The sequence below is a fragment of the Haliaeetus albicilla genome, chromosome Z (assembly GCF_947461875.1).
Source record: "Haliaeetus albicilla chromosome Z, bHalAlb1.1, whole genome shotgun sequence".
Taxonomy (NCBI): domain Eukaryota; kingdom Metazoa; phylum Chordata; class Aves; order Accipitriformes; family Accipitridae; genus Haliaeetus; species Haliaeetus albicilla.
In genome coordinates, this window is record NC_091516.1 from 10,507,196 (window position 1) to 10,528,096 (window position 20,901).

At 35.4% G+C, this 20,901-nt stretch overlaps 1 protein-coding gene and 1 long non-coding RNA gene across 6 annotated transcripts in view; one reads left to right on the forward strand and one right to left on the reverse strand.

The window, feature by feature from the left end:
* CWC27 (CWC27 spliceosome associated cyclophilin) overlaps positions 1 to 20,901 on the forward strand; it is a 118,754-nt gene that overhangs the window by 95,030 nt on the left and 2,823 nt on the right. The window contains exons 12-15 of one of the 3 annotated variants that reach the window (XR_011323157.1): positions 3,281 to 3,390; positions 4,502 to 4,590; positions 5,466 to 5,583; positions 6,131 to 6,234. Coding sequence is in view for 1 of the 3 variants with exons in the window: in XM_069775940.1 (XP_069632041.1) it covers positions 3,281 to 3,390; positions 6,131 to 6,234 (214 nt within the window). In the remaining 2 variants the exon portion in view is untranslated. The remainder of the gene's footprint in view (positions 1 to 3,280; positions 3,391 to 4,501; positions 4,591 to 5,465; positions 5,584 to 6,130; positions 6,235 to 20,901) is intronic. The other 2 variants (XR_011323156.1, XM_069775940.1) reach the window with 2 other exon arrangements.
* LOC138683732 (uncharacterized) overlaps positions 1 to 20,901 on the reverse strand; it is a 72,025-nt gene that overhangs the window by 5,872 nt on the left and 45,252 nt on the right. For 2 of the 3 annotated variants that reach the window (XR_011323159.1, XR_011323158.1), the window contains exon 4: positions 778 to 3,406. This is a non-coding gene — a long non-coding RNA (uncharacterized lncRNA). Of the gene's footprint in view, positions 1 to 777; positions 3,407 to 20,901 lie in introns of those variants that run through there. The other variant, XR_011323160.1, reaches the window with a different exon arrangement.

The following is a 20,901-nucleotide window of genomic DNA, read 5'->3' on the forward strand; positions in this document are numbered from 1 at the left end:
ATCTGAAAGAAAATAAATTACTTAAATGCTGAAGTTTTTGTCATGGTAGGATGAAGGCTCTCTTGGCAGTAACTCAAGCTAGCTGAAGTAAGTAGCAACGTACTTAAAAATGCTGTTAAAAGTAGGATGAAGTGTATTTTCAGTAAGGAAGGTTGTCTTTTTCTTTTTTTTTTTTTCCGCCTCACCTTCCTTACTGACAGAATGTACACAGCAACTTGTTCAAACTAAGGAAAAAAATCTTTCTTTGCCTGATGCTATTTACAGTTTGTGATGAGATGCCTCTAGGGCACAAGTGTGCAAGATCCCTGTAACTTAAACTAGTATCTTCTGCATCCTGCAATATTTAAATAAGGTATTTAATTGTTATTTCACTGCTGTGCATCCATGTCATGTTTCGTTCATTTTTGTCTGAGTATATCGTCTTAGATTAAGGAGTTTGGAGCTTAAATATTTTAATACCAGTGTAATGATCCTTATACTTTCGCTGGGTCAGTAAGCTGGACCTAAGTTTGCCAAGCTTGATGTGAAGGTCAAGTCCATCATACAGTGCTGTGGTTCCTCTTTTTTGCAACTCTATTGCAAAAGATTTGGAGGAGCTCTGGGATGCTAACTGGGAGATATGAAGTAGTAGCCAGCAATCTGTTTTTACATTTTAAAAGGTTTTTTACATTTTAAAAGGGTTCTTCCCGGTGACAAATCTCTCTTCCAGATGTTTTCTTTTGCTTGCTAATTACCTCAGTTTATTCATGCAGACATGAAATAATTTTATCAAAGAAATGCTACTTATCAAAACTGAGTACTTTATTTATATTAAGAAATAGACACTGTTTGTGGTTTTTAAATGATCGTTGGGAGTTTTCAGAAGTTTTAAAATGTGTTAGAAACCCATTGACATAGGGGCACTTGAAAATCCTTCCTGTTGTATTACTTGCTTTTAATGTGGAGTAATAGGTTGTAAGACCTCATGGAGAAATACAAGCATGTCTTTAAGTCATTTTAATGAAAGGTGCAGAAATATGATGCATACAAGTCCATAACTGTTTTGGTTGACTCACTCTGAAGTTAGTTCAGGTGGATCTGATTATCTTTTGTCTGGCTTATGAAAAGGATTTCCTAGGAGGCAGAGAGAATGAAGTTGAGGATTAGAAAAAATCTGACAGGCAAAGACCCAAGAAAAGAGTAATCTCTAAGAGAAGTCTTAAACCGAAGCTTAAATTATTTGTGTTAAAAGTGACAACTATATGAGTGTGCTAAAAATACACAAACACACAACTGCAGGGGAATTTAACCTATTTGTATGAGAATTATATTCGAGCTGCACTAGATTAAACTAAAATCTTAGTCAAAAGACATATATGACTAAGGATCACATCTTCTTTAAATTCAGCATGTGTATATCAAAGTTTGGATCACAGGTCTAAATGTTTATGGACAGCTTGAGACTGGCATTTTCGTAAGTTTTCACACTCTTCTCAGTTCTTTTGCTTGTCATAGTGTAGAATTATACTCATCATTGGGTAAATGGGCTTCATTTCAAAGGGCCCCTTTAGGTAAATGTCACCTGAAAGGTTGTTTTCTGTAAGAAAGTGGGTGGTTTTGTAGTTCACGTTATTTATCTAGAGGCTAAATGTTAGTTAAAACAAGGCAGTATGTTGTTTCCACAGTCAACAAGTTTGACCGGATACATGCATTTATGCAATAACTAGTGTTTGGTCTTCACAAGGGGTGAGTCTTGAATTAAGAATGGGGGTTTTTATTAGTAGAAGAGACTGAGATAATAGGGGGAAAGTCAGAGCTGAGCTATTATGATTTGTAGTTTTATACTGTACTTTATTATTCTCTTAAGTTCATCTGATATTATGGTGCATGAGATCTTATGGCAGATTTGATTTCATTCATTCAGCTGTTTTATCATCCCTAAATGTCTGTATATATGCATTTATCTTTTTTGATCATTCTAGAAGGTGGCTTTTCTCTTTCTTTATCTTGCTAGTACCTGTAATCCTCTGTTCTTCATTATATCCAACATGTCAACTAGAAAACAGGAAAAAAACAGCTCTAAACGGTATTATGTATGTTTGATTGTTTTTCCTGATCTTCTTGAAATACATACATGCAACATATAAATTATGATTAAAAGAAATAAGAGATTTTATTTGTAGAAATATGTAAACAAATATTTTATATGTAGATATACCATTAGAAATGTATTTCCTCTTACTATGAAATGCTATGTTTATAAACTTTATAGAAAACTTTAGGTGAGAGAGAAATTTAGTTTGGAATCAGAAATTTTCTCAATATCGCTGTCAGCTGTTATCTAAAAAAACCTGAGGTTTGATTTAGATTTACAGTTCATCAGTCTGTACATCCTGAAATTTGTTGAAACAATTTCCTCCATAAATATTTTCTGTTCATCATTTGCAATGGACATCTGGAGGTTTTATTCTTCTGCTCCTTATCAGGAATAACAATCCTGTAAACATGTGTAAATAAATTTCAAGTATATTAAATCAATATGTGAAATGTCTTAATGTTATCCAAGAGGAAGAAAATTTGAAAGGATGGTGTTGATCAATTTTCAAATTGAGTTTTTGTCCTGTTAAATTATTCATTTGTCATGGCAGTGGATATTATGCAGAGAAGAAGCTGTTAAAGAAAGACAAAGGAGAGTAGCTGTTGACTAGTCCAGATATTACTTTGTTACTACAGAGTTTTCTTCGTGATTGACAAGATGGACTCTGTTTAAAGTAAAAATGTTATGGGGTTTTTCCCCTATTGCAAGATCAAGGATTTGATTTGTGGCTACTTCAGCCTACAAAACAGGAAAACTGTGAATTTGTCTATAGGCAATATTTGTCTATATTTGTCTACCTGTAACAAATAGTCACAGAATATTAATACACATAACAGTTCAGCTGCTCCAAGAAAGACCTTCAGAAATGAACGTAAACTTCTTAAAGGAATTTCAACAGTTTTCATTTCTCATCTTAACATCAATGTTTTAATTTCTGTTACCCTGCTATCCCCTTTCCCTTCCCCTCGGTAGTAAGATAAGATTGAAACAAAAGATTTTGGACTCATCGTCTGCCCAGTACAGTGTTGTGTTTTTCATTTCAGCAAGTAGCAAATCATTCTACTTGCTGAGAAAGCAATATAGCTGAAACATTTTATGGAAGTGTTTTGCTTGGTATTTCAGAAGTCACAAATTATCTCCAAAATGATACTAAATCATAAAACCAAGTTTAATTTCTTTAACCAAATATGTTTCCTTACTCAGAGGAGGAACCTGCTCCAAACAGTGTTGTTGAAGAATACCTGCAGGAGAAGAGAAAATATGAAGACAAGCGGAAGCAGCAGCCAAAGAAGGGGGTTTCTCGCGAAGATCAGGTAATAGTTTGACAACCTGGGGAAGAAAATTCCAGAAAAAGTTCTGAAAGTGTTTCTGTCTTCATTTGTGTAAAAAAAAAGTTTTAAAGTCCGTTATGTTTCATTTTCCATTAAAAGAATCTTATTATTTGTAAAAATAAATACGTACTTTTTGATCCCCTATTTTGATTACCCAGGTAGACAGGTAAGTGAAGTTCAATGTGTATTTGAAAGTGCTATCAGTTTAGTCACTAAAATCTTCCATAATGAAATGCTACCCACAAAGAGGTATCCTTGATTACATTTACAAGAGTTTGCATTTCTCTACAGTGCTTTCCTTGGCTCTGCAGCTTGCCCTAAGATAACATTGGGAAAGAAGTTTGCATACTTGGTATCTGTCCAAGCTGGGTTTTTTAACATTTTAAATTATGTTTTAAAGAGATTAAATTCATCCATACCTTTTGATGTTGTGAAATGAACAGAAACAGTTTTTAACTGTACTGTAAAAAGAAAATCCTTTTTAAATATAATGAAAAGTACTTTTCAAATTTAGTTAGGACATATGTGGACTTCAGTATGCAAATATGAGCAAAGTAAAATTTGACATAAATATTTGTTTTTTTCTAAAATAGGAAAGTTTGAAACTGTGAAGTATATGAAACTGCCTGTTAGATGGAAAATACCATTAACTTAAAAGCTGTGCAGTACATCAAATGCATTAGTTTATAAGTGCATGTCAATTCACCTACAAAGATGTTCGTATTCAACTGTTGAAGCTAGAAGAGATTGGAAACTTGAGGCTTAGTAATTTCAAAGCAGTGGTTGGCAAACCTTTATACATGCAGCAAGCTGATTTAGCTGTAAACTAAGAAGTTTATGGAAACTTTGTACATTCAAAAGCCCATTAACTTCGAACCAAAGAATACTAAAGCTCTGTTGGTGATGTGGGTCAAGGGACTTAAAACCACTTCTAATGAATTTATATCAGCCCTGTCCTGGGCATCATAGGAATACAAGGTGAGATGACAGAGATGTATATTTTAGTAGATCTCAATTTTTATTTATGTAACCCTGCTCGGAACTATTCAAAAGTAATTAATCAAATTCTTTGTAATCCATTTCACTTGCGGAGAGCCTCCTCTAGCCTTGCATCCCTCCTACCTGGTACTACAGCATACCATTTTCCATCCTCTGTACAAGAGTTAAAGAAGAGGGGGAAAGGTATGTGTCTCCTTACAATACTAGATGTTGGAAGTCCTAACCTTATAATTCTACAAGGGTCAATTTATAAAGTTATTCAATCCACAGTACAGCATCTAATCGCTCACTGCAAAAATGCCTACTAAAATATTTGGAAATTATTTCTATCACCAGTTCTATTCTATTCACAGGAATGCTGGCAGCAGACAAAATCAGACAAGACACAAGGGTTTGTTTGGTCACAATTTCATGTAAAAAGGGTTAGTTTGTTTTCTTCTGATGGCCTAGGCAGAGATTTGCTGTCTCAGATGTTGTTAGTATGGCGTTTGTTTGCAATAGTATGGAAAGCTATAGAAGTTGAATGATTTGCAGGCCCAAATATCTTTGAAATTTTCCTACCTCCCATCTTAAACAGAAGATTAAACAGAAAATAAGGAAAATAAATGCAAAAAAACGCTCCAAAACCTGCCTTTGGCAGTACTAAAATATGTTTTTGAAAGAATTCGAAAGCCAGGAAACTCCTAAAGTTAGGATTGCTCCCAGAAGGAAATCTGATTCCAGTGAACACTTCTGGTATTTCCTATTTCTGTTTTCTATTCTTGTTTAGTTTTTATTCTTTTAAATTTGGAAAACTTAACCAAACAAAACTAAACAGCCATACAGAGGTGTTTTACAACATAGGTGGCCAACCTATCACCTACAGATCAAATGTAGCCTGCCACGTAAATTCAGTCAAGCGCTTATTCCCTGATGCTTTCCTTTCCAAGAATGTCTCAAATGTCAGCAAAAAATAAGCTGTGGGCTGTGCAAATTATTCTTATGGTCTGCCCTTTTTTTGAAGAGCCCATCACAAGGCTCAGGCATATAATTCTTGTATAATCAAAATCTCATTCCAGGTGATCAGAAACAAGACCTGTGGTAAGATCTTCAGGAGTCACCTGAGATTTTGTGACTTCATTGTAGCTGAAAGACCGGGCAATGTCAGCTGGAGAAAAAAATACCAAATATAAATCAGTATGAGCTTAATGTATGCCGCGTAAGAACCTCTATCTGTAGAATTAGTTAAGGTGGTTCACTGTATTTGAGTTTAAAGCTTTGAATTTTTTTCAATGTCAGTACATAATTTAAAAGATCAGCAATGTAAAGTATATAAATATCAATCAAACTGGGTTTTCAAAGCTTGAGTGATCTGTAATTTATACAATGGTTTGCTTTACAAGAAGAAAGTAACAGGTTCAAACAGTAAAATTCATTGTCAGCAGTCAGTGTTGTTTAATCAGCTATTTTATTCTAGAAGTCGCCACAAGTTTTTGTTCCTTAAATATGCATTTTGTTTTCACTGGACAGGCAGACAAGTGCGCTCTCACACTTGTCACACCTGCAGGGTGCTGTCCCTGCTTGCTCTTGCTGCATCAACATTGCTGGCTCGCTCTCACTTGTTCTCTTTATGGGCACTATTCAATGCATTCTCACTTCCTTGTGCCCCCTGCCCCGGCCTCTAGCTCTCTTGCTTGCCTCTCTACAGTGTTTCACTTCTCTAAAACCATGTATTTAATTTCAGACACTGGCACTGTTGGATCGATTTAAATCAAAGTTAACCCAGGCAATTGAAGAAACTCCTGAAAATGAAGTTTCCGAACCTGAAGTAGATAATGACGAAGGATGGTGAGTTTTTTGGATTTGGATTTCTCTGTTTACTGCTGGAAATCCTACTGCACTAATATAGCCTCACTGCTAAGCGTATATTTAAGGAGTAGCAGAAGCACCAAATGTAAAGACAGCTGCTGCAGCAGGCAGGAGTCAGCTAAAATGCAGTGGTTTAGCTCTCTGGAAAATAAGGAGGGAGAGCAGAAGACATTTTGCTCTGTATAGTTATAAGTCCTACTAAAACTCTAAGTTAGGGGGTGGTAAGTATTTTAAAGACTGATAGATGAGATGAAGATAGACTGATAGACTCATCTGAAGTGTAGGGTGACCCCAAAGAAGTGGGATAGCAATAGAGTTGGTAAAGCACTGCGGAAGTTATGACCTCAACACCTCCCAGTCAAGGAAGCAACTTGTGCTGTGTTGTCTCGTGTTCATCTTCCATCCAAAGAACCCACCTTAGGTAGAGAAAGGCAATAAAAATCAATATGGTTTGAAGTGTGATCCTGAAGTCTTAGACTGCAGGCTGGTAGATGATAATAAAAATACCTGCATAAAATTTCTAGAAAAAAAAGCAAAAAAAAATATCAAAAATGTTTTGTAAGGACAGATCATCTTTTTTTTATAAGGCGAGCAATAGTCCTGGTCTAATAAAATAGACCGTCTCTGCCTACAGCTTTTTCCTATGCATAAGCTACAGCAAAACTGCCACTAAAATAGAAGTTTTAACAAAGTTCTTGGCAAGTGTTTTAAGACAACTAATATTTCTGTATCTCAGATAACTTAAAATTATTAAGTGGAAGTATGTCAGGTATACCCTTATGGTCTTCCTAAAGACTCCCTTCTTGGGAGAGGGAAACCAATAAGATACCTACCTGCCCCAAAATCTCCAATTTTTTACTATTTCTTCAAAATTCTTACTAGCACCAGTAACTAGACCTGAAAAGAATTGAATTACAATAAGGAGAAAAACTAAAATGTACAAACATGTACATTAGACACCCTTTTTAAATAGAAAATAAATGATGTAACTAAAAGTCATTAAAGCATCTTGCATCTGTTTTGAGAGGACTCATACAAAACTGTAAGATAACTATATTAATGATGTAGTTTTTCTCAGATGAGAAGACAGTTAGCATTGGTAGGAAATGCAGACTGTCTAAATAACTTAGTTATTTTTACTGTCATTCTACAAATGAAAAAGATGTGCACACTGAAGTAAGAAAAGACACCATAAAAAAGACTTGAGGGAAGATTATATATGGAAGAAAAAGTGTTTTTTACGTCTTAACTCACTTTTTTTTTTCCACATGTTGATAAATGAAATTCTTCAACTATCTGTAAGTTACACATCAAGTTACAGTAAGCGATATTATAAAAATCGGGGGGTTTATATATTTAATCAGAAGATCTTAAGACTATTTGAAGATACATTCCATTAAAAAAAAAAAAAAAAAATCATAGGTCATGAAAGGTAAGGTGAATTGCAAATTCTGAGACCAGTTGTGTTAATGAGACTAAAATTTTAGATCGCTCTTAGTAACTTTTCCTTTCTTGTTTGTATCACATACATAATGAATGCATATATTTTAATTTAGTAAGATAAAGCTACACAGCTTGTACAACTTTACCATCACACCTTCTTGCTATTCACTGAATCAAACTGAGACCTCACAAGGGAAATTCTAGCATTTGCAGAACATTTCAGACACATGTACTGCCAGAAAGAGTAACACTAGTAGTATAGCACTTAGTGTAGAACTCTTGCAGTTTATAAAACAACATTTTTACATAAGTAATGTGTAATGAATGCATTTATTTTTTCAGTGTTCCTTTGTGGGCGTTAGTGTAGTCTGCTTTCATCTTAACAGATATCTTGGCATTTTCATTGCTGAAAATGAGCTTAAGTGTTACTAAGTAGGCTATTAAAAATCCTGTGATTCTTTCAAAATAATAGCAATTCAAACATTTGGCTTTTTATTTGATTGATTATATTCTTTACTTAAAATAATTGTATTATTTTCAAGGAAGAACTGAGCATTTCTCATAGCTTTAGAATCTAATCAAACCCTTTCTATCTCTGGTTCTCTCTGTCTCTCATTATTTATTGATTGATTGATTGTACCTAAGAAGACCAGAACATGGTATTTTAAAATAGAAATGCAGGTTAGGTTTTTGAAGTGTAAGTTTTCTTTCTACTTCTAATGTTAATTCCATTATCTGGAAATACAGCCTTGCTTTCTTTGCTTATATTCTTTGGCCATTTTAACAGATAAATCAAAACACAAGCATCTTGACTTTGGATTATTGGTTTTGAAGCAATAAAGAGAATAATTTCCTAAATTTTGCCCCTTTCAGGATAAGTCTCATTACTTACTTGCTATTATTTTAAGTTTTCTTTTGCCACCATCTATTTGGTTGCTTCTTCAAACCACTTAGTCTCCCTTCATTATTATCTTTTCCTATCTCAGGCTCTTTGAGGATGAGGGATAACATACAGCATAAATTTTGAGTTCCTTGGATTTCACTGATATTTTGAGATCCTTCTGAGCTACCAATGTGCTTCTAAGTTCTCCAAGAATTTTAGAATAGACTATTTCAGTTGGAAGGGACCTATAACCATCATCTAGTCCAACTGCCTGACCAATTCAGGGCTGGCCAAGTTAAGGCATGTTATTAAGGGTGTTGTCCAAATGCCTCTTAAACACTGACAGGCCTGGGGCATCGACCACCTCTCTAGGAAGACTGTTCAGTGTTTTACCACCCTCTCAGTGAAGAAATGCTTCCTAATGTCCAGTCTAAACCTCCCTTATGCAGCCTTTCCATGAACCTGAAGGACTGGTCTTCATGTCTGATATTTTCTTGTCACAGTAATATAATCAGTCTTTTAAAGACTTTTATAGAATCTGATCACTATCTTTCCTATTCCTTTCTGAGTAACTACTGACATCTAATTGTTGATAATTCTTTTCTCTCCAAGTAATTCATACTGCAAGGAGTGTTGCAATTTTAGATTATGAAGTTGTATTTTTGATCAGAAAATAATATTGCATTCAGAATTGCACTAAAATGAAGACTTAGAATAATACGAAACTATATAATAGACTAATCATTAACATCATATTATTAATTTTGCAGTGCAGTAAATGTGCATGTTAACTTTACAGACAGATGAGACAGCCTATTTTCAAAGAATTTACTTTGAAGCTAAATAAATTGTAAAATGTGCCTGTTACACAAGTTGGCTATAAACATGTACAACATTAACAAAGCAATGAAGTCTTCTAAAAGCTATTAAAGATGTTAGAATCACTTGGAAAGTTAAATTTCATATTTTGGGATAAAAGTTTATGTTTTCAGTGTCTTTGTTGTACTGGAGTATTTGAGATAACTATAGTGACTTTACATTTTAAAATTCTTTCTTAATTCCAATCTACTCCTCAAAAGACAATAATTCTACTTTATTTGATTTTTATTAAATATAATTAATGTATGGCATGTGCATGCTTGATATGCACAAATTATGTGATTCCTCCAGGACATTTTTTAGGTCATGGTTGTTGTTTTTATGGGAAGTGAACGCCTGCCAGTATGCTTTGCTCTACTGTCAGGGTCTGTTATCTGAGGTAAAAATGATTGCCTCTAAGACATTTTTATGTGTCCACATGAGTGGCCACACATTGAGGTATAATTTTCATTTTCTGTCAAGATAGAAACCATTACCAATTTGTTATGTTTTCTTTTATTTGGCAAACTTCTCTCTGCATATTTGGCTGAGCTGCTGTATTGGCATGGAGCACAGCAGACATTTGGGCACTTTTCAGCAGCATTCTACTTTTTATGCAAGAAAAAAAGAAGAAATATGACTCTATTGTAAACAGTGTGTATGGTGTTTGATAATTATTACCAGATTTTACTGTCTAAGAAGGCATCTGAGGAAGTGTTGTGAAGAGAGCTGAAGAGAAATGCATATTACTAAGTTTTAACATGAAATACCAGAATCTTTGCTGAGACATTCTTTTGCAAACTATACTGCTATGTGAAAACTATTATATATATATCTGTCTGCAGCAATCAAAATCCAATCTCCCCTACAGAATTCAAAAGTATCAAAATAAACATGGTATGTACTACCAGAAAGGGTACTCATAACAATAAAAATGGCTGCAAACAAGTAGATGGACACATTTTTACAGCATCTGGGTACCTCAGGAAGACATGCTTGATCCTAGTTCTTCCAGGCACAAGCATTATTGTCCCTATGGTTCCATATTGAGAACTATTGCTTCTGCTTTTCTTTTAATAATTTGTCAGATGTCTTCAGTACTATTTGATCATTAGTTGTTCTTTATTTGCTTACAGTCCAAACAAGAAAGAGTCAAATACATGAATTCATTCTTCTCTTTCACAAAGGTTGTACAGAGTGCAGCAGAGGTAGGTAGAGAAGATCTGGCAGAACTCAGTTGCTCATTCTGGGCTTAAAGTCTTACCCAAGAAGACATTCCCCCCAAAATGTAGATGAGATCCATCACAGTGGCAGTGAGGTGTCATTTGCTTAGAGACTAATAGTATGAAAACCAAATATGTCACAGCAGAAGACCCAGCTGGAATAATTCATCTACTTGGTACCTCCCATCTGCATTACTGGATAGGCCTGAATTTGAAAGTGAAAACACTGCACAGGCTACACTTTACACAGAACACTGCTGCTCCTCATCTTCTTTAGGACTTGGACTGCTGTATACATATAGTTGCGTGCACGTGACACCAAGTCAGGTTGTAATGCCACTTCAGGGCTCTGATTATAATATCAAATAGTTACAGCTATAGTGAAACCAAATTTTCAGTCCAGAAAGTATTATGGCAACTACAGGTAATGAAACTGATGATGCAGATCCTGTGAACATGACGTAAAATATTTTCCATAGGGAGAATCCAGCTACGGGAGAAAAAAGTTCAGATGCAATCAAGTATATTCAAAGATTGATTGCTTTAGCTAATCTGTGCAAAATATTCCTCGTCAAATAGGGTAAGAGTGATACTTAGTGCTCTCAGGTGCCCTCCCATCAAGTAATTCTGAGAGTTCTGAGTGGTTCATCTCTCTTTCAAAGTGTGAAAACTGAGACTAGATACAACACTCAGCTAAGTCTTTGTCAGTGTTGAGTGGAAGGATTACTTTATTTGTCAGTTTCTTTCATGCCTGTTTTCTAGCCCTTTCTAAGCCACAGATCTTTTCCTACTGAATGGTAACCTTCCTGAAACTGCTTTGGTTTGTAAACCAACTCCAGTACCATTCTTAAATTTAAAGCTTAATTGTCATGATCAAGTAACCCAAAACTCAAAAGGAGTAGCACTCCATACCACTAAAAAAATAAATACTTTGCACATTAAACCAATCTGAGTCCTGATAAGTATGGTTTTACATTATTGTTACTTCTTCAGTTTGGATTTGATGGAAGATGTCCAATTCATCCTGCTGGACCTTCAATATTCAGTGTAGAAACTGGAATATTAACATGTCAAAGCTGTCCTTTACCAGATGAACATGATTATGTGAAGTGCATTTACACTATTGTTGCCACTAGGGAAGCAGCCAAAGTTTGTATCATCCTCAGGAGAGGGGTTTGGTCAATTATTAATCCCATCAATTCACAAGTCAGGGCTGCAAGTAGACCTCCAGTTGATTTTAGAGTTTATGTTACAGTGGAGCACAGTAATTTTTCCTTCATTCTGCACCCAGCTAGAAGTTTAGGATTTCTTCTTCTGGATTCAGATCTCATCACTGGCCTCTATCTGTGCTCAGTAATGAATGCACTCTACAGCCATTTAGAATTTGACTGTCACTGTGTAGCCAGCATGCTACATAGTTCATTTAATTACTAGTGTGTAATGCCAGTGCTTCATAAATGAACCACTGCAGTGTTTCCTGGGTGAAAAGTAAGTTGTTGGATGTGAACTACAAAGCCTCTTAATCTTTAAAAGAGATCAACTTTTCCTTCCCCATGGAACGCTGTCGTAGCTGTAACTAAGCAATAAATGTAAATGAGACAGTCAGTTAAGTATTTTTGGGAGGATGTCTAGACTCTAAAACTTACTCTTTCTTTTTATATGAAATAACGTAAATCCATTCAGCTTTCAGATAGACTGTGGGACAAGAAAGAATGAGTAAAATGGGAATTTGGAATGAGGTGATAGTTGTTCACATGCTTTTTCAGTGTAAAATTCTTATGGTTAGTTACCTTTGTTGAGTCTGAGCTATTCTAAATGTTGGTTAATTTGAGGGATAGGGAAAATAGGCATTTTTTTAAATCAAAGTGAGTAAGTCACTGCCTGAAGATACCTTTCAGCTTACAGTCAAAACATTGTTGTGAAAATTATGTGAGAGTAAAGGTCTTCCATCTCAAACAAAAAGGCATTTCGGATCTTGTTTAATAGATTGTTTCATGTGCATGTTTTGTAATTAGTAATGTTGGCATGACTATTGTCATCTTAGTTATTTTTGACAAGCCTCATTTAAGATAGTGAGGATTAAAAACAATTCAAGTGGGAATTTAATGGCATTGTTCACTTAAATAGACTGTTTAAAATCTTGTGGCTCTTAGAAGGCTTTTAAAGATATCTTTTTCTTGGTCACAGAACATTATTTTGATTTGCACAGTGATGCTTTGCATAGATCTGATCATCTGATTATAGCCAAAAAAAGGGGGGGGGGGGGGGGGGAATGGGTCTGGTTTTATTAGTTTATTGCTTCTGTGGAAAAAACCCTCACTGAAGTTCAGTGCTGACCATTTAAAGTGCAGCCTGGTTTATATATGTCAAATTCTGTAATCTGTTCCCAGTTCTGAATTTTGCAAAACTACCACTGAGGCCAGTTAAATATTGTGACAACACTGGGTGCTAATGCTAAGCCCTTCTGCCAGGACATTCATTGTAATTTGACTGTATAATTTTTTACCCAGTTTGTAGAGATAGTTATATTTTATTCCAGAACAAACAAAAAATAAATCTCTATATTCAGTGAAGGTATTCTCTCTCCAGCATCATTAGTTATGTCCTTTTTCTTCTTTTAAAAATGTTTTTGTTGATAATACAAGGAAAACTTCTCTCAGAATATTGCATTGGTTTCAGTGAGAAATGTGGTGCAGTTAGGAGTGGTAACACACAGGATTTCATTTATTTTGTATTCTCCCAGTAAAAGGCTTTGTGGATGAGACAGATTTGGGTCTAAAAAAAAGTATCAAGGTACCACCTGTCCAATGTGTATTGTAGAGAGTAGGCTAAAATTAGTTTGGGTTTGGGTGTTTTTTTAATTGAAGTAGCAATTTCAGAATCAGATAAATGTTGAAGTTAGCGAGACTGTTTTTACATTGCAAGATTTCATTTATATTAAGAACTACATCGTGATGCACACTGTTAGTATCTATTCCACATAAATTTGATAATGTCTTCCACATTTTATTTCCAGGATTTCCTGTTTAATACAGCATCTACTATTGAACTTTGCATAGTGAAATTCTTCTGGATAAACACCTTAAAATATTAGTTATATTTCTTTCATAAACCTACCTTTATATATGTTTTCTGAAGTGCAGTCTCTTTCTTTGCTGTAATACCTCAGACTGAGGATTATGAAATATGGCTTCCTCAAGGTTAGCACCAGTCTCTGCAGATTCAGTTGCAGAAGCTTAACTGTGACAAACACAGTAAGCTCCTGAAAACTAAGCAGCTGTCTTTTTCACATGCTGATGCTACCTTGGGGAATGAAAGAAAAAGTGCTGCTGTAATTTATGCCAGTGAGGCACAAAGATGGATTAAAGCCATTTTGCTCCCTTCCTCCCACCCAGACCTGAGCCAACGTTCCTCCACTAGTCTGGAAAAACTGGCTCTATATAGGTCTGTCCTGCTAAGGCCATTGATTTAGTCAACTACATTTGAAAAAAGTTGACAAAATACTTACTTGATTGTTACAAAGGATAAATGAATGCCAGAGGTCTGTATTAGAAACACATTGGAAAGAGGGGTTTCTTTTCTGTTTGGCAAAAAATAAGTGTTTGGGTTTTAGTATTGCCACTAACATTTAAAGGAAAAAAAGAAAGAAAAAAATCTTTTCTTTTCTCCAATTTTCTCTCCACCTTCACCCCTCTACTGCTAGAATGTGGTCAAACCTTGATATATAAATGCTAGCTGCTAGCCCACTGCTTCAGTCAGTAATTTTGTATTAACAAATTGTTCTTCTGCTGAAGTTGTGTATTTATTGCTTCTAGCTGTTCAGCATGCCTGAGAAACTCGGAGCATTTGGGGTGGGTTTTTTGTTTGTTTATTTTTTGTTAATTCCTCCATATCTAAGTTTATTTGGACTAGGCATCTGGGCCTCGAATCGACTACTGTTTGACTTAAATTCAGAGATGATCCATGCTTTACTCAAGGGATATCTAGTATTACATTTACTGTCTGAAAATCTTACATTTTATTTATTGCCAGCAAACCTAGTGAAGAACGAAGAAATAATCTTCTAAATCTTTAATAGCCTAGCTTAAGCTTCTAGTGTATTTACACACCTTTTCAAGCACCCGAACTTCATCTCATTCAATGACATGTTTAAAGAGTAAGAATTTGGACATACTCAGAATGGGGAGAGGGAAGGAGGGACAAAGGAGAGGGGAGAGGGAAGGAGGGACAAAAGAGAAAGGCAGGTGTCCAGGGAGTGTTGAATGTTACGAAAGTCTGAGTATTTTTGTGCTAGAAATGCTTTCCTCTCCTTCCCCTTACTCCAACTCTATGCTCTGGTGATACAATACTGCCTGACTGTTTGTGTTAACTTGGGGAGGCAATTTGCTGACTTTTAGGGTATCAGATATTGTGCAAGTATTGCCAGAGACAGGATGCGGGACTGGATGGATCATTGGTCTATTCCAGTATGGTGGTTCCCATGTCCTTATAGCAAATGCTGTGTAAAGTTTTTCTACACTGGTACTCTGTCAGGAACAACATATGGAATTGCATTATAGTCTTCCATACCAATCTACTCTACTAGGAGCAGTTGTCTATTTAAAGCACCCAGCTTCTTTCATCAAACTATTTAACATTTTTGTGAAGGGGACAAGGATATAGTGTAAATATACTATATGTGAATTGTTACTGAACAGATGCAACATAAAAATAGGATAACTGAATTTTTTATAGAAAAATATTTATTGCTTAAAATCATAACTCATCATGGTTTTACATATTTCTAATTCTAATGCTATGAGAACTAATTGCAGTTTCCCCCAGTGTTTTGATTATCTTTTGAATTGGATGAGCTTTTTCGTAGTTAAGTTGATTTTTCGTTTCTCTTGGAAGGTTACTTATAACTAAATATTCTTTTAAGAGAAAAAAATATGCTTAGTACTATCTTGAACAATGGAATCATACTCTATTACATTAGTTTTCACCAAGAATAGTTTACTTTGTTAGCTTCGCAAAAAACTGAAGTATCTTTTGGGTTTTTTTAACCTGGATATCCCATACATAGTGAAAAGATTAGTTTCTTAATATTTTTGTAGTGAATATTTGGGGGTAAAACTGAGCATACAGCATTTGAATAAAATATCTCAAAAAAGTATTATGTTAGAAATATCTGCAAAAGTTCTGTTCTGATCATTTTATGCTGTAGGCCTACACCAAGAGAAAATATAAACGGTTCATTCTTTGGCCTATAGAGGACCCACAACTTGCTGGTTATTCTGAAGAGTTTAAACCAATTTCTCCAGTACTTGTAATGCAGTTTCAAAGAGCAAATCAAAGTTAACAGAAGTGTACAGCCTGACTTTGTATAGTATTTTTTAAAGCATATTTTTATCAGTTTTGCTTGCTTAAAACTCGGGAGATTTTTGCTCACTGCAAGAGCAGCAATAATATGTTATCTCCACTGTTAACATCCAAATGCTGAAATATTGTAGGCTAACAGTACTCCGTTCATCTGAAAGCTAGAAAATGCCACTTTCAGGTCTTGCAGAAATGAAATTAACCACAGGAGAGTGCTTGGGGGTGGGGGTATTTATAGCAATAGTGAAATCTTAAATTTCAGTCTAAAATCTGTGCTCTGTACCATATTCACTAATATGGATTGAAACAGTATTATTTTGGTGTAGAATTAAATACTTAACCTGTGAAATCGACTGCAATATGGCAAACGTCTGTATTTATAGCAATTTTCGCAATACTCTTCTAAGCATCTTTTTATATTAGAAACTTCTATGGAATAACTAATGTTTTGAATTTGGCTAGACCTGAATAGCAAATCTTATTTCTCTTTTTAAGTAGCAAGTCAATAAATTGGAAAAACAAGGTTTTCTGAAGGCACAAAAAAATTGGAGAGACAAGTGGTCTGTCTCATCATTAGGAAAGGAGATAGGGAAAGAGGAACCAAGGAGTGTGGAATGGTGGAAACAAGCAGTGAAACAATAAAAAGTGAAATCTCTGAGCAGTAACAATCACAGCAGAAACCTATGACCACAGATTATTACTAGGAGGCATTATAAACTTCGTTAAAGTGAAATCAAACCCCATTTGGCAAACTAGGCTCAAACAGGAACAGCATGAGGTACAGTGGAAGGTTCAAATACCAAGTGCTACAGAAGATTACGGGCTTTTGTAGGTAATTTAGCATGACTCCAATACTATGAGGTAATGAGACAAAACATACTTAAGGAAGCTTGTTTCCTGCACACATCTTTTTTGTGATAGCAGTGAGAATTAAAGAGATGAATCCAGGTTTGAGGCTGTGTCTGTGGCAGTACTTATGCTATCAACCTTCATTGCTATAAGAATCAGAATCTACTTAAGTACTTGGGAAAAAATTATTTTTCTTTTCATTATCTGTAAGAGAAAGAAACTTGAATTACAGGACTACTTTATGTGAAAAGAGGGATGATGAGTTATCTCTTACACAAAAAGATAAACAAAGCTAGATGGTGAGATAGGGCAGATAGAAACCAGGGAACTTGCCTGCAAGAGCTGCGTTGCACAGAGCACTTAGTGATGGTTGCAGGTTTCATTAGAGACCTAAACATATTTCCTCTATCCTGCTGCATTGTGTTTACAAAATTATTTGTAAAGCTCTTGGACACTCTTATGCAAGGAATGGTGACAGCAGCCTGAGCCAAGAGTCTTGCTTTTGTTGTAGCATCTCAATTCTGAAACAAGGTGGAAACAAGATTAGATGTTATTAACGTATTTCCTCTTTCAAAATTCCCATTGTTTTATGGTTTTGACATTCTTTTTGTCTTGTTCATAGTCTTGTTCTCTTGCCTTGATTCAAAATTTTTGTTTGTTTTCAATTGTCATTTAACATTTTTCTTCACTTTATTTACACTTTGGTCAGTCTCTTTTTTTCTGTTTTCGTTTCTCATTCCTGTCCTTTTTTTAGTCTTTACCCTCCTCAATTTATTTTTCTTTTTGGTCTCTCAACTGTCTCTCCTCTTCCTGTGCCACCCGCTACTCTGCTGGAAGTGAAAAGAGTGCCAGTGAGTTCATTCTTCAAAAACAGCCAACATTTTTTTTCTTTCAGAGAGAGATCTCGTTTGCTTTGATCTGTGGATTCACTCATCTGTTTTCTCATCTGTTCACATGAGCCACATTTCTATCCACTGCTTAGGTATCATGAGGGCAATGGGAGGAAAGTGTTATAATGTTTCCTACATTAATGTTTATAGTTTAACATACACATTTACAATGTTTGAAGGAAAATGTTAGCAGCAAATAGAATATAATTTAAGGAAAGCGGTAGTGCTTGAGTGCCTCTCATTATTTTTCTTTTAAGTATATGGTACATTGGTGATAATTGAGTAAAGTAGGTAGCATTTTACTTGCAAGCGACATTGAACTTGGAAACAAATTATAGTACTAGCAGTTATGGTCCACATTGGTCTCTCTTTTTTTAGACAGTCAGCCTGTACAATGTAAGAAGCAGCACTGAATTTCTTGACACAGATACTTACTCCTGCTTTGTTCATTTTAAGCATCCTGATGGAGATAACCAGTAACTTTCATAAAATGTAGCAATAATTTGCAAAATCCTGATACTGTAAATTTTATAGCAACGTGATTAGTTGCTTAATTAATTTAATCTGCATTTAGAAGTTGTATGTAATTTTTGCTCATGTTCTGAGCACCAGTTTAGGTGTAATGTCTGTAAGTAGTGCATTTTTAGTAACATACAGTTCTGCATCTGGAAAGTGAAAAGCTGTGTGTTACTTTTCCTTCATGCCTATTGATTGCAGAAACAAAGGATATATCACCAGCTGCCATAATTTATGCAGGCACCTCCAAATGAATCCTGGCTAAAACTGCTTGAGAAGTTACTGCCTCTCTGCCAAAAGTTACTACCCTCACAACAAAGTCAGCAAAATATAACTTTTGTCCACACTTGTTGACAATGTACTGCAAAGCTCAGCTGTTTAAAATGCTGACATACCTGAGCTCAAGATAATGTCCCAGGCTTTCCACTGAAGTGGTGGAGGCACCAGAGGGCATGCTGTGTAGAGTCACTTGTGCAAGGAAGGTTGAATGGGCAGCAGGTGAACATCATCTGTCTCCTGAATAAATTGGTTGAGTCTGCCTGAAGAGCACTTTGTAGGTGGAGTTCATTCTTTGAAGCACAGTTGGCAAATACGGTGTTGCCTCTGCTAGACTATTGGACACACAGCTTAATCATACTGTAATAGTTCTTGAATGCTTTCTGGTGCACTGAAGTTTCTTTCTTAGCTTCAGTTGTAGCCAACATTCTCCCACTTGTTACCTCCTAGAAAGTAATCAAGCTGATCACCAAGGTAATGTATTAGTTACCACAGCTTAAGGACATACAGGAGCTACTCTTCTAGTAACTGTGAAGAAGCAGTCTTGTTTGCTGACTGTTGCAAAAATTGTTATCTGAGAACATCACTAGGCCAGGAGAGTATCCATGTAGCTTTGAAATCCTGCGCTGTCTCTGAAACTGTCTTAAAAGAATTCAGGTATTTCAGTCTAATGTTTCAAGACATTTCATTTTTGGAAACAGAAGAGAGCCAAGTACTAAATGTCCTTTAGTAACACTGAAGGAAAGAAGTGCAGTACAGCAGAAAAGCTGCTTCCCCCATTACATGGGATGGGACAATGGTTAAACTGTAGGATGCTGTCATCTGGCCAGGGTAAAAATCAACCCTCTCCAGGAATAAATCTGTGCTAAGATAGCTGGTTCTGATTTGCGACACCGTCTTAATAAAAGAAGTTAAGAAAACTTTGTGGTTACTTCTTCTAAAGAAAGTCAACAATTTGCACCCCTAGATGCTTTAAACCCAGAATCATCAGTTTTGGCAAGCTATTTTATTAAAACTAGTTTTGAGAAAAAAAAACAAAGCTGCAAAACTTTTTTTTTTCTTTTGAGTTTTGAATAGGAGAACTGACAACCTTTCATCCTTTAAATTTTTAAGAAAAAGTGTGTTTTAAAGATGTACGTCTCACTCATTTAAAAGGAACTGTCAACAGGCGGTGATAAGCACAAGTTAGTAGGTTCCTGAAGACCAGAGATGAAGTTAGAGCTTTCATCACAGTGCCTGCAGGAGCAGGACTGGGAGCCAGCTCTTCACTGAACCCAGGAGCATGCAGAAGGGTCTAAAACCAAACAGGGGAAAGTCTCACACAACCTGTGTTTGTAGAATACAGGTTGTGCCCTAACTCTGCACTTGGAAAATTATGCAAGTGCAAACTTTTGTTGGAGAAGCTTGATTAAGATTACTGTAAATTCAAATAATTCATACAGAAATAATTATTAAATACTTCCCATGTTCTTTAAAAAAGAGAAAAAATTGAATTAGTTTTGGAAAATAGTATTAAGTGTGATTTATGTTTTACATAGATGCAAAACAGGTCTACCTGTGAAGATGTGTGACTTGCAAAAAATAACCTTAAGTTTACATCAGGAAAATATTTTTTAAAACCTCCACTGCACTCTGTTTATTTTGCTTTACCTATGAGATGCTGCATGTGAAATTGATTCTGGGAATATCAAAAAGTTTCTTAGTATTGGCTTGTTTTTAATCACAGCTGGGAACACCTCAGTGGAAAGTTATGAATAGGAGTCAGAGACTATGACTTCTTTCAGCTCTTGGAGAGAAGTAAACATTGCTTAGTTTGAATCTACTGCATCTAGTTTGCAAACTACCTGGGATGCAGTATGGCCTGACCCAAGAATTAGAGATTTATTTATTTTAAATTCCTATTAGCTGTATACTGCAAGTATGCTGTGGCATTCTTTGAAGACCCTGGTTGAAGTAATAGCTAAATGTGACTACACTTCTACATACACTCACATAACACACTCTAAAACCACTCACCAAGGGATGACTCCATCTCTTTAGGCCTATATTTTAATTCAGACTAGGAGAGTGTGTTTTGGTATGTGTTCTTTAAAAAATATTAAAATGCTCATCTTTAATAAGTGAGAAGAATATGACAAATGCAGAAAGCATGTTAACTAAAATAAATTACTTCAGTCCCTCCACTGTGAGACAATGTTTTTATAATTAAACTACAAATATGCAATCATGAGTCACTCTGGTGGTACATCATGTTATTTTGAATTGTAGATATGACTAAAAAAATTAAGTTTTGGTGTTAGTAGTGTGTACGGGGCTATAAACTACTGAAGTTTTATACACTGGAAACAAC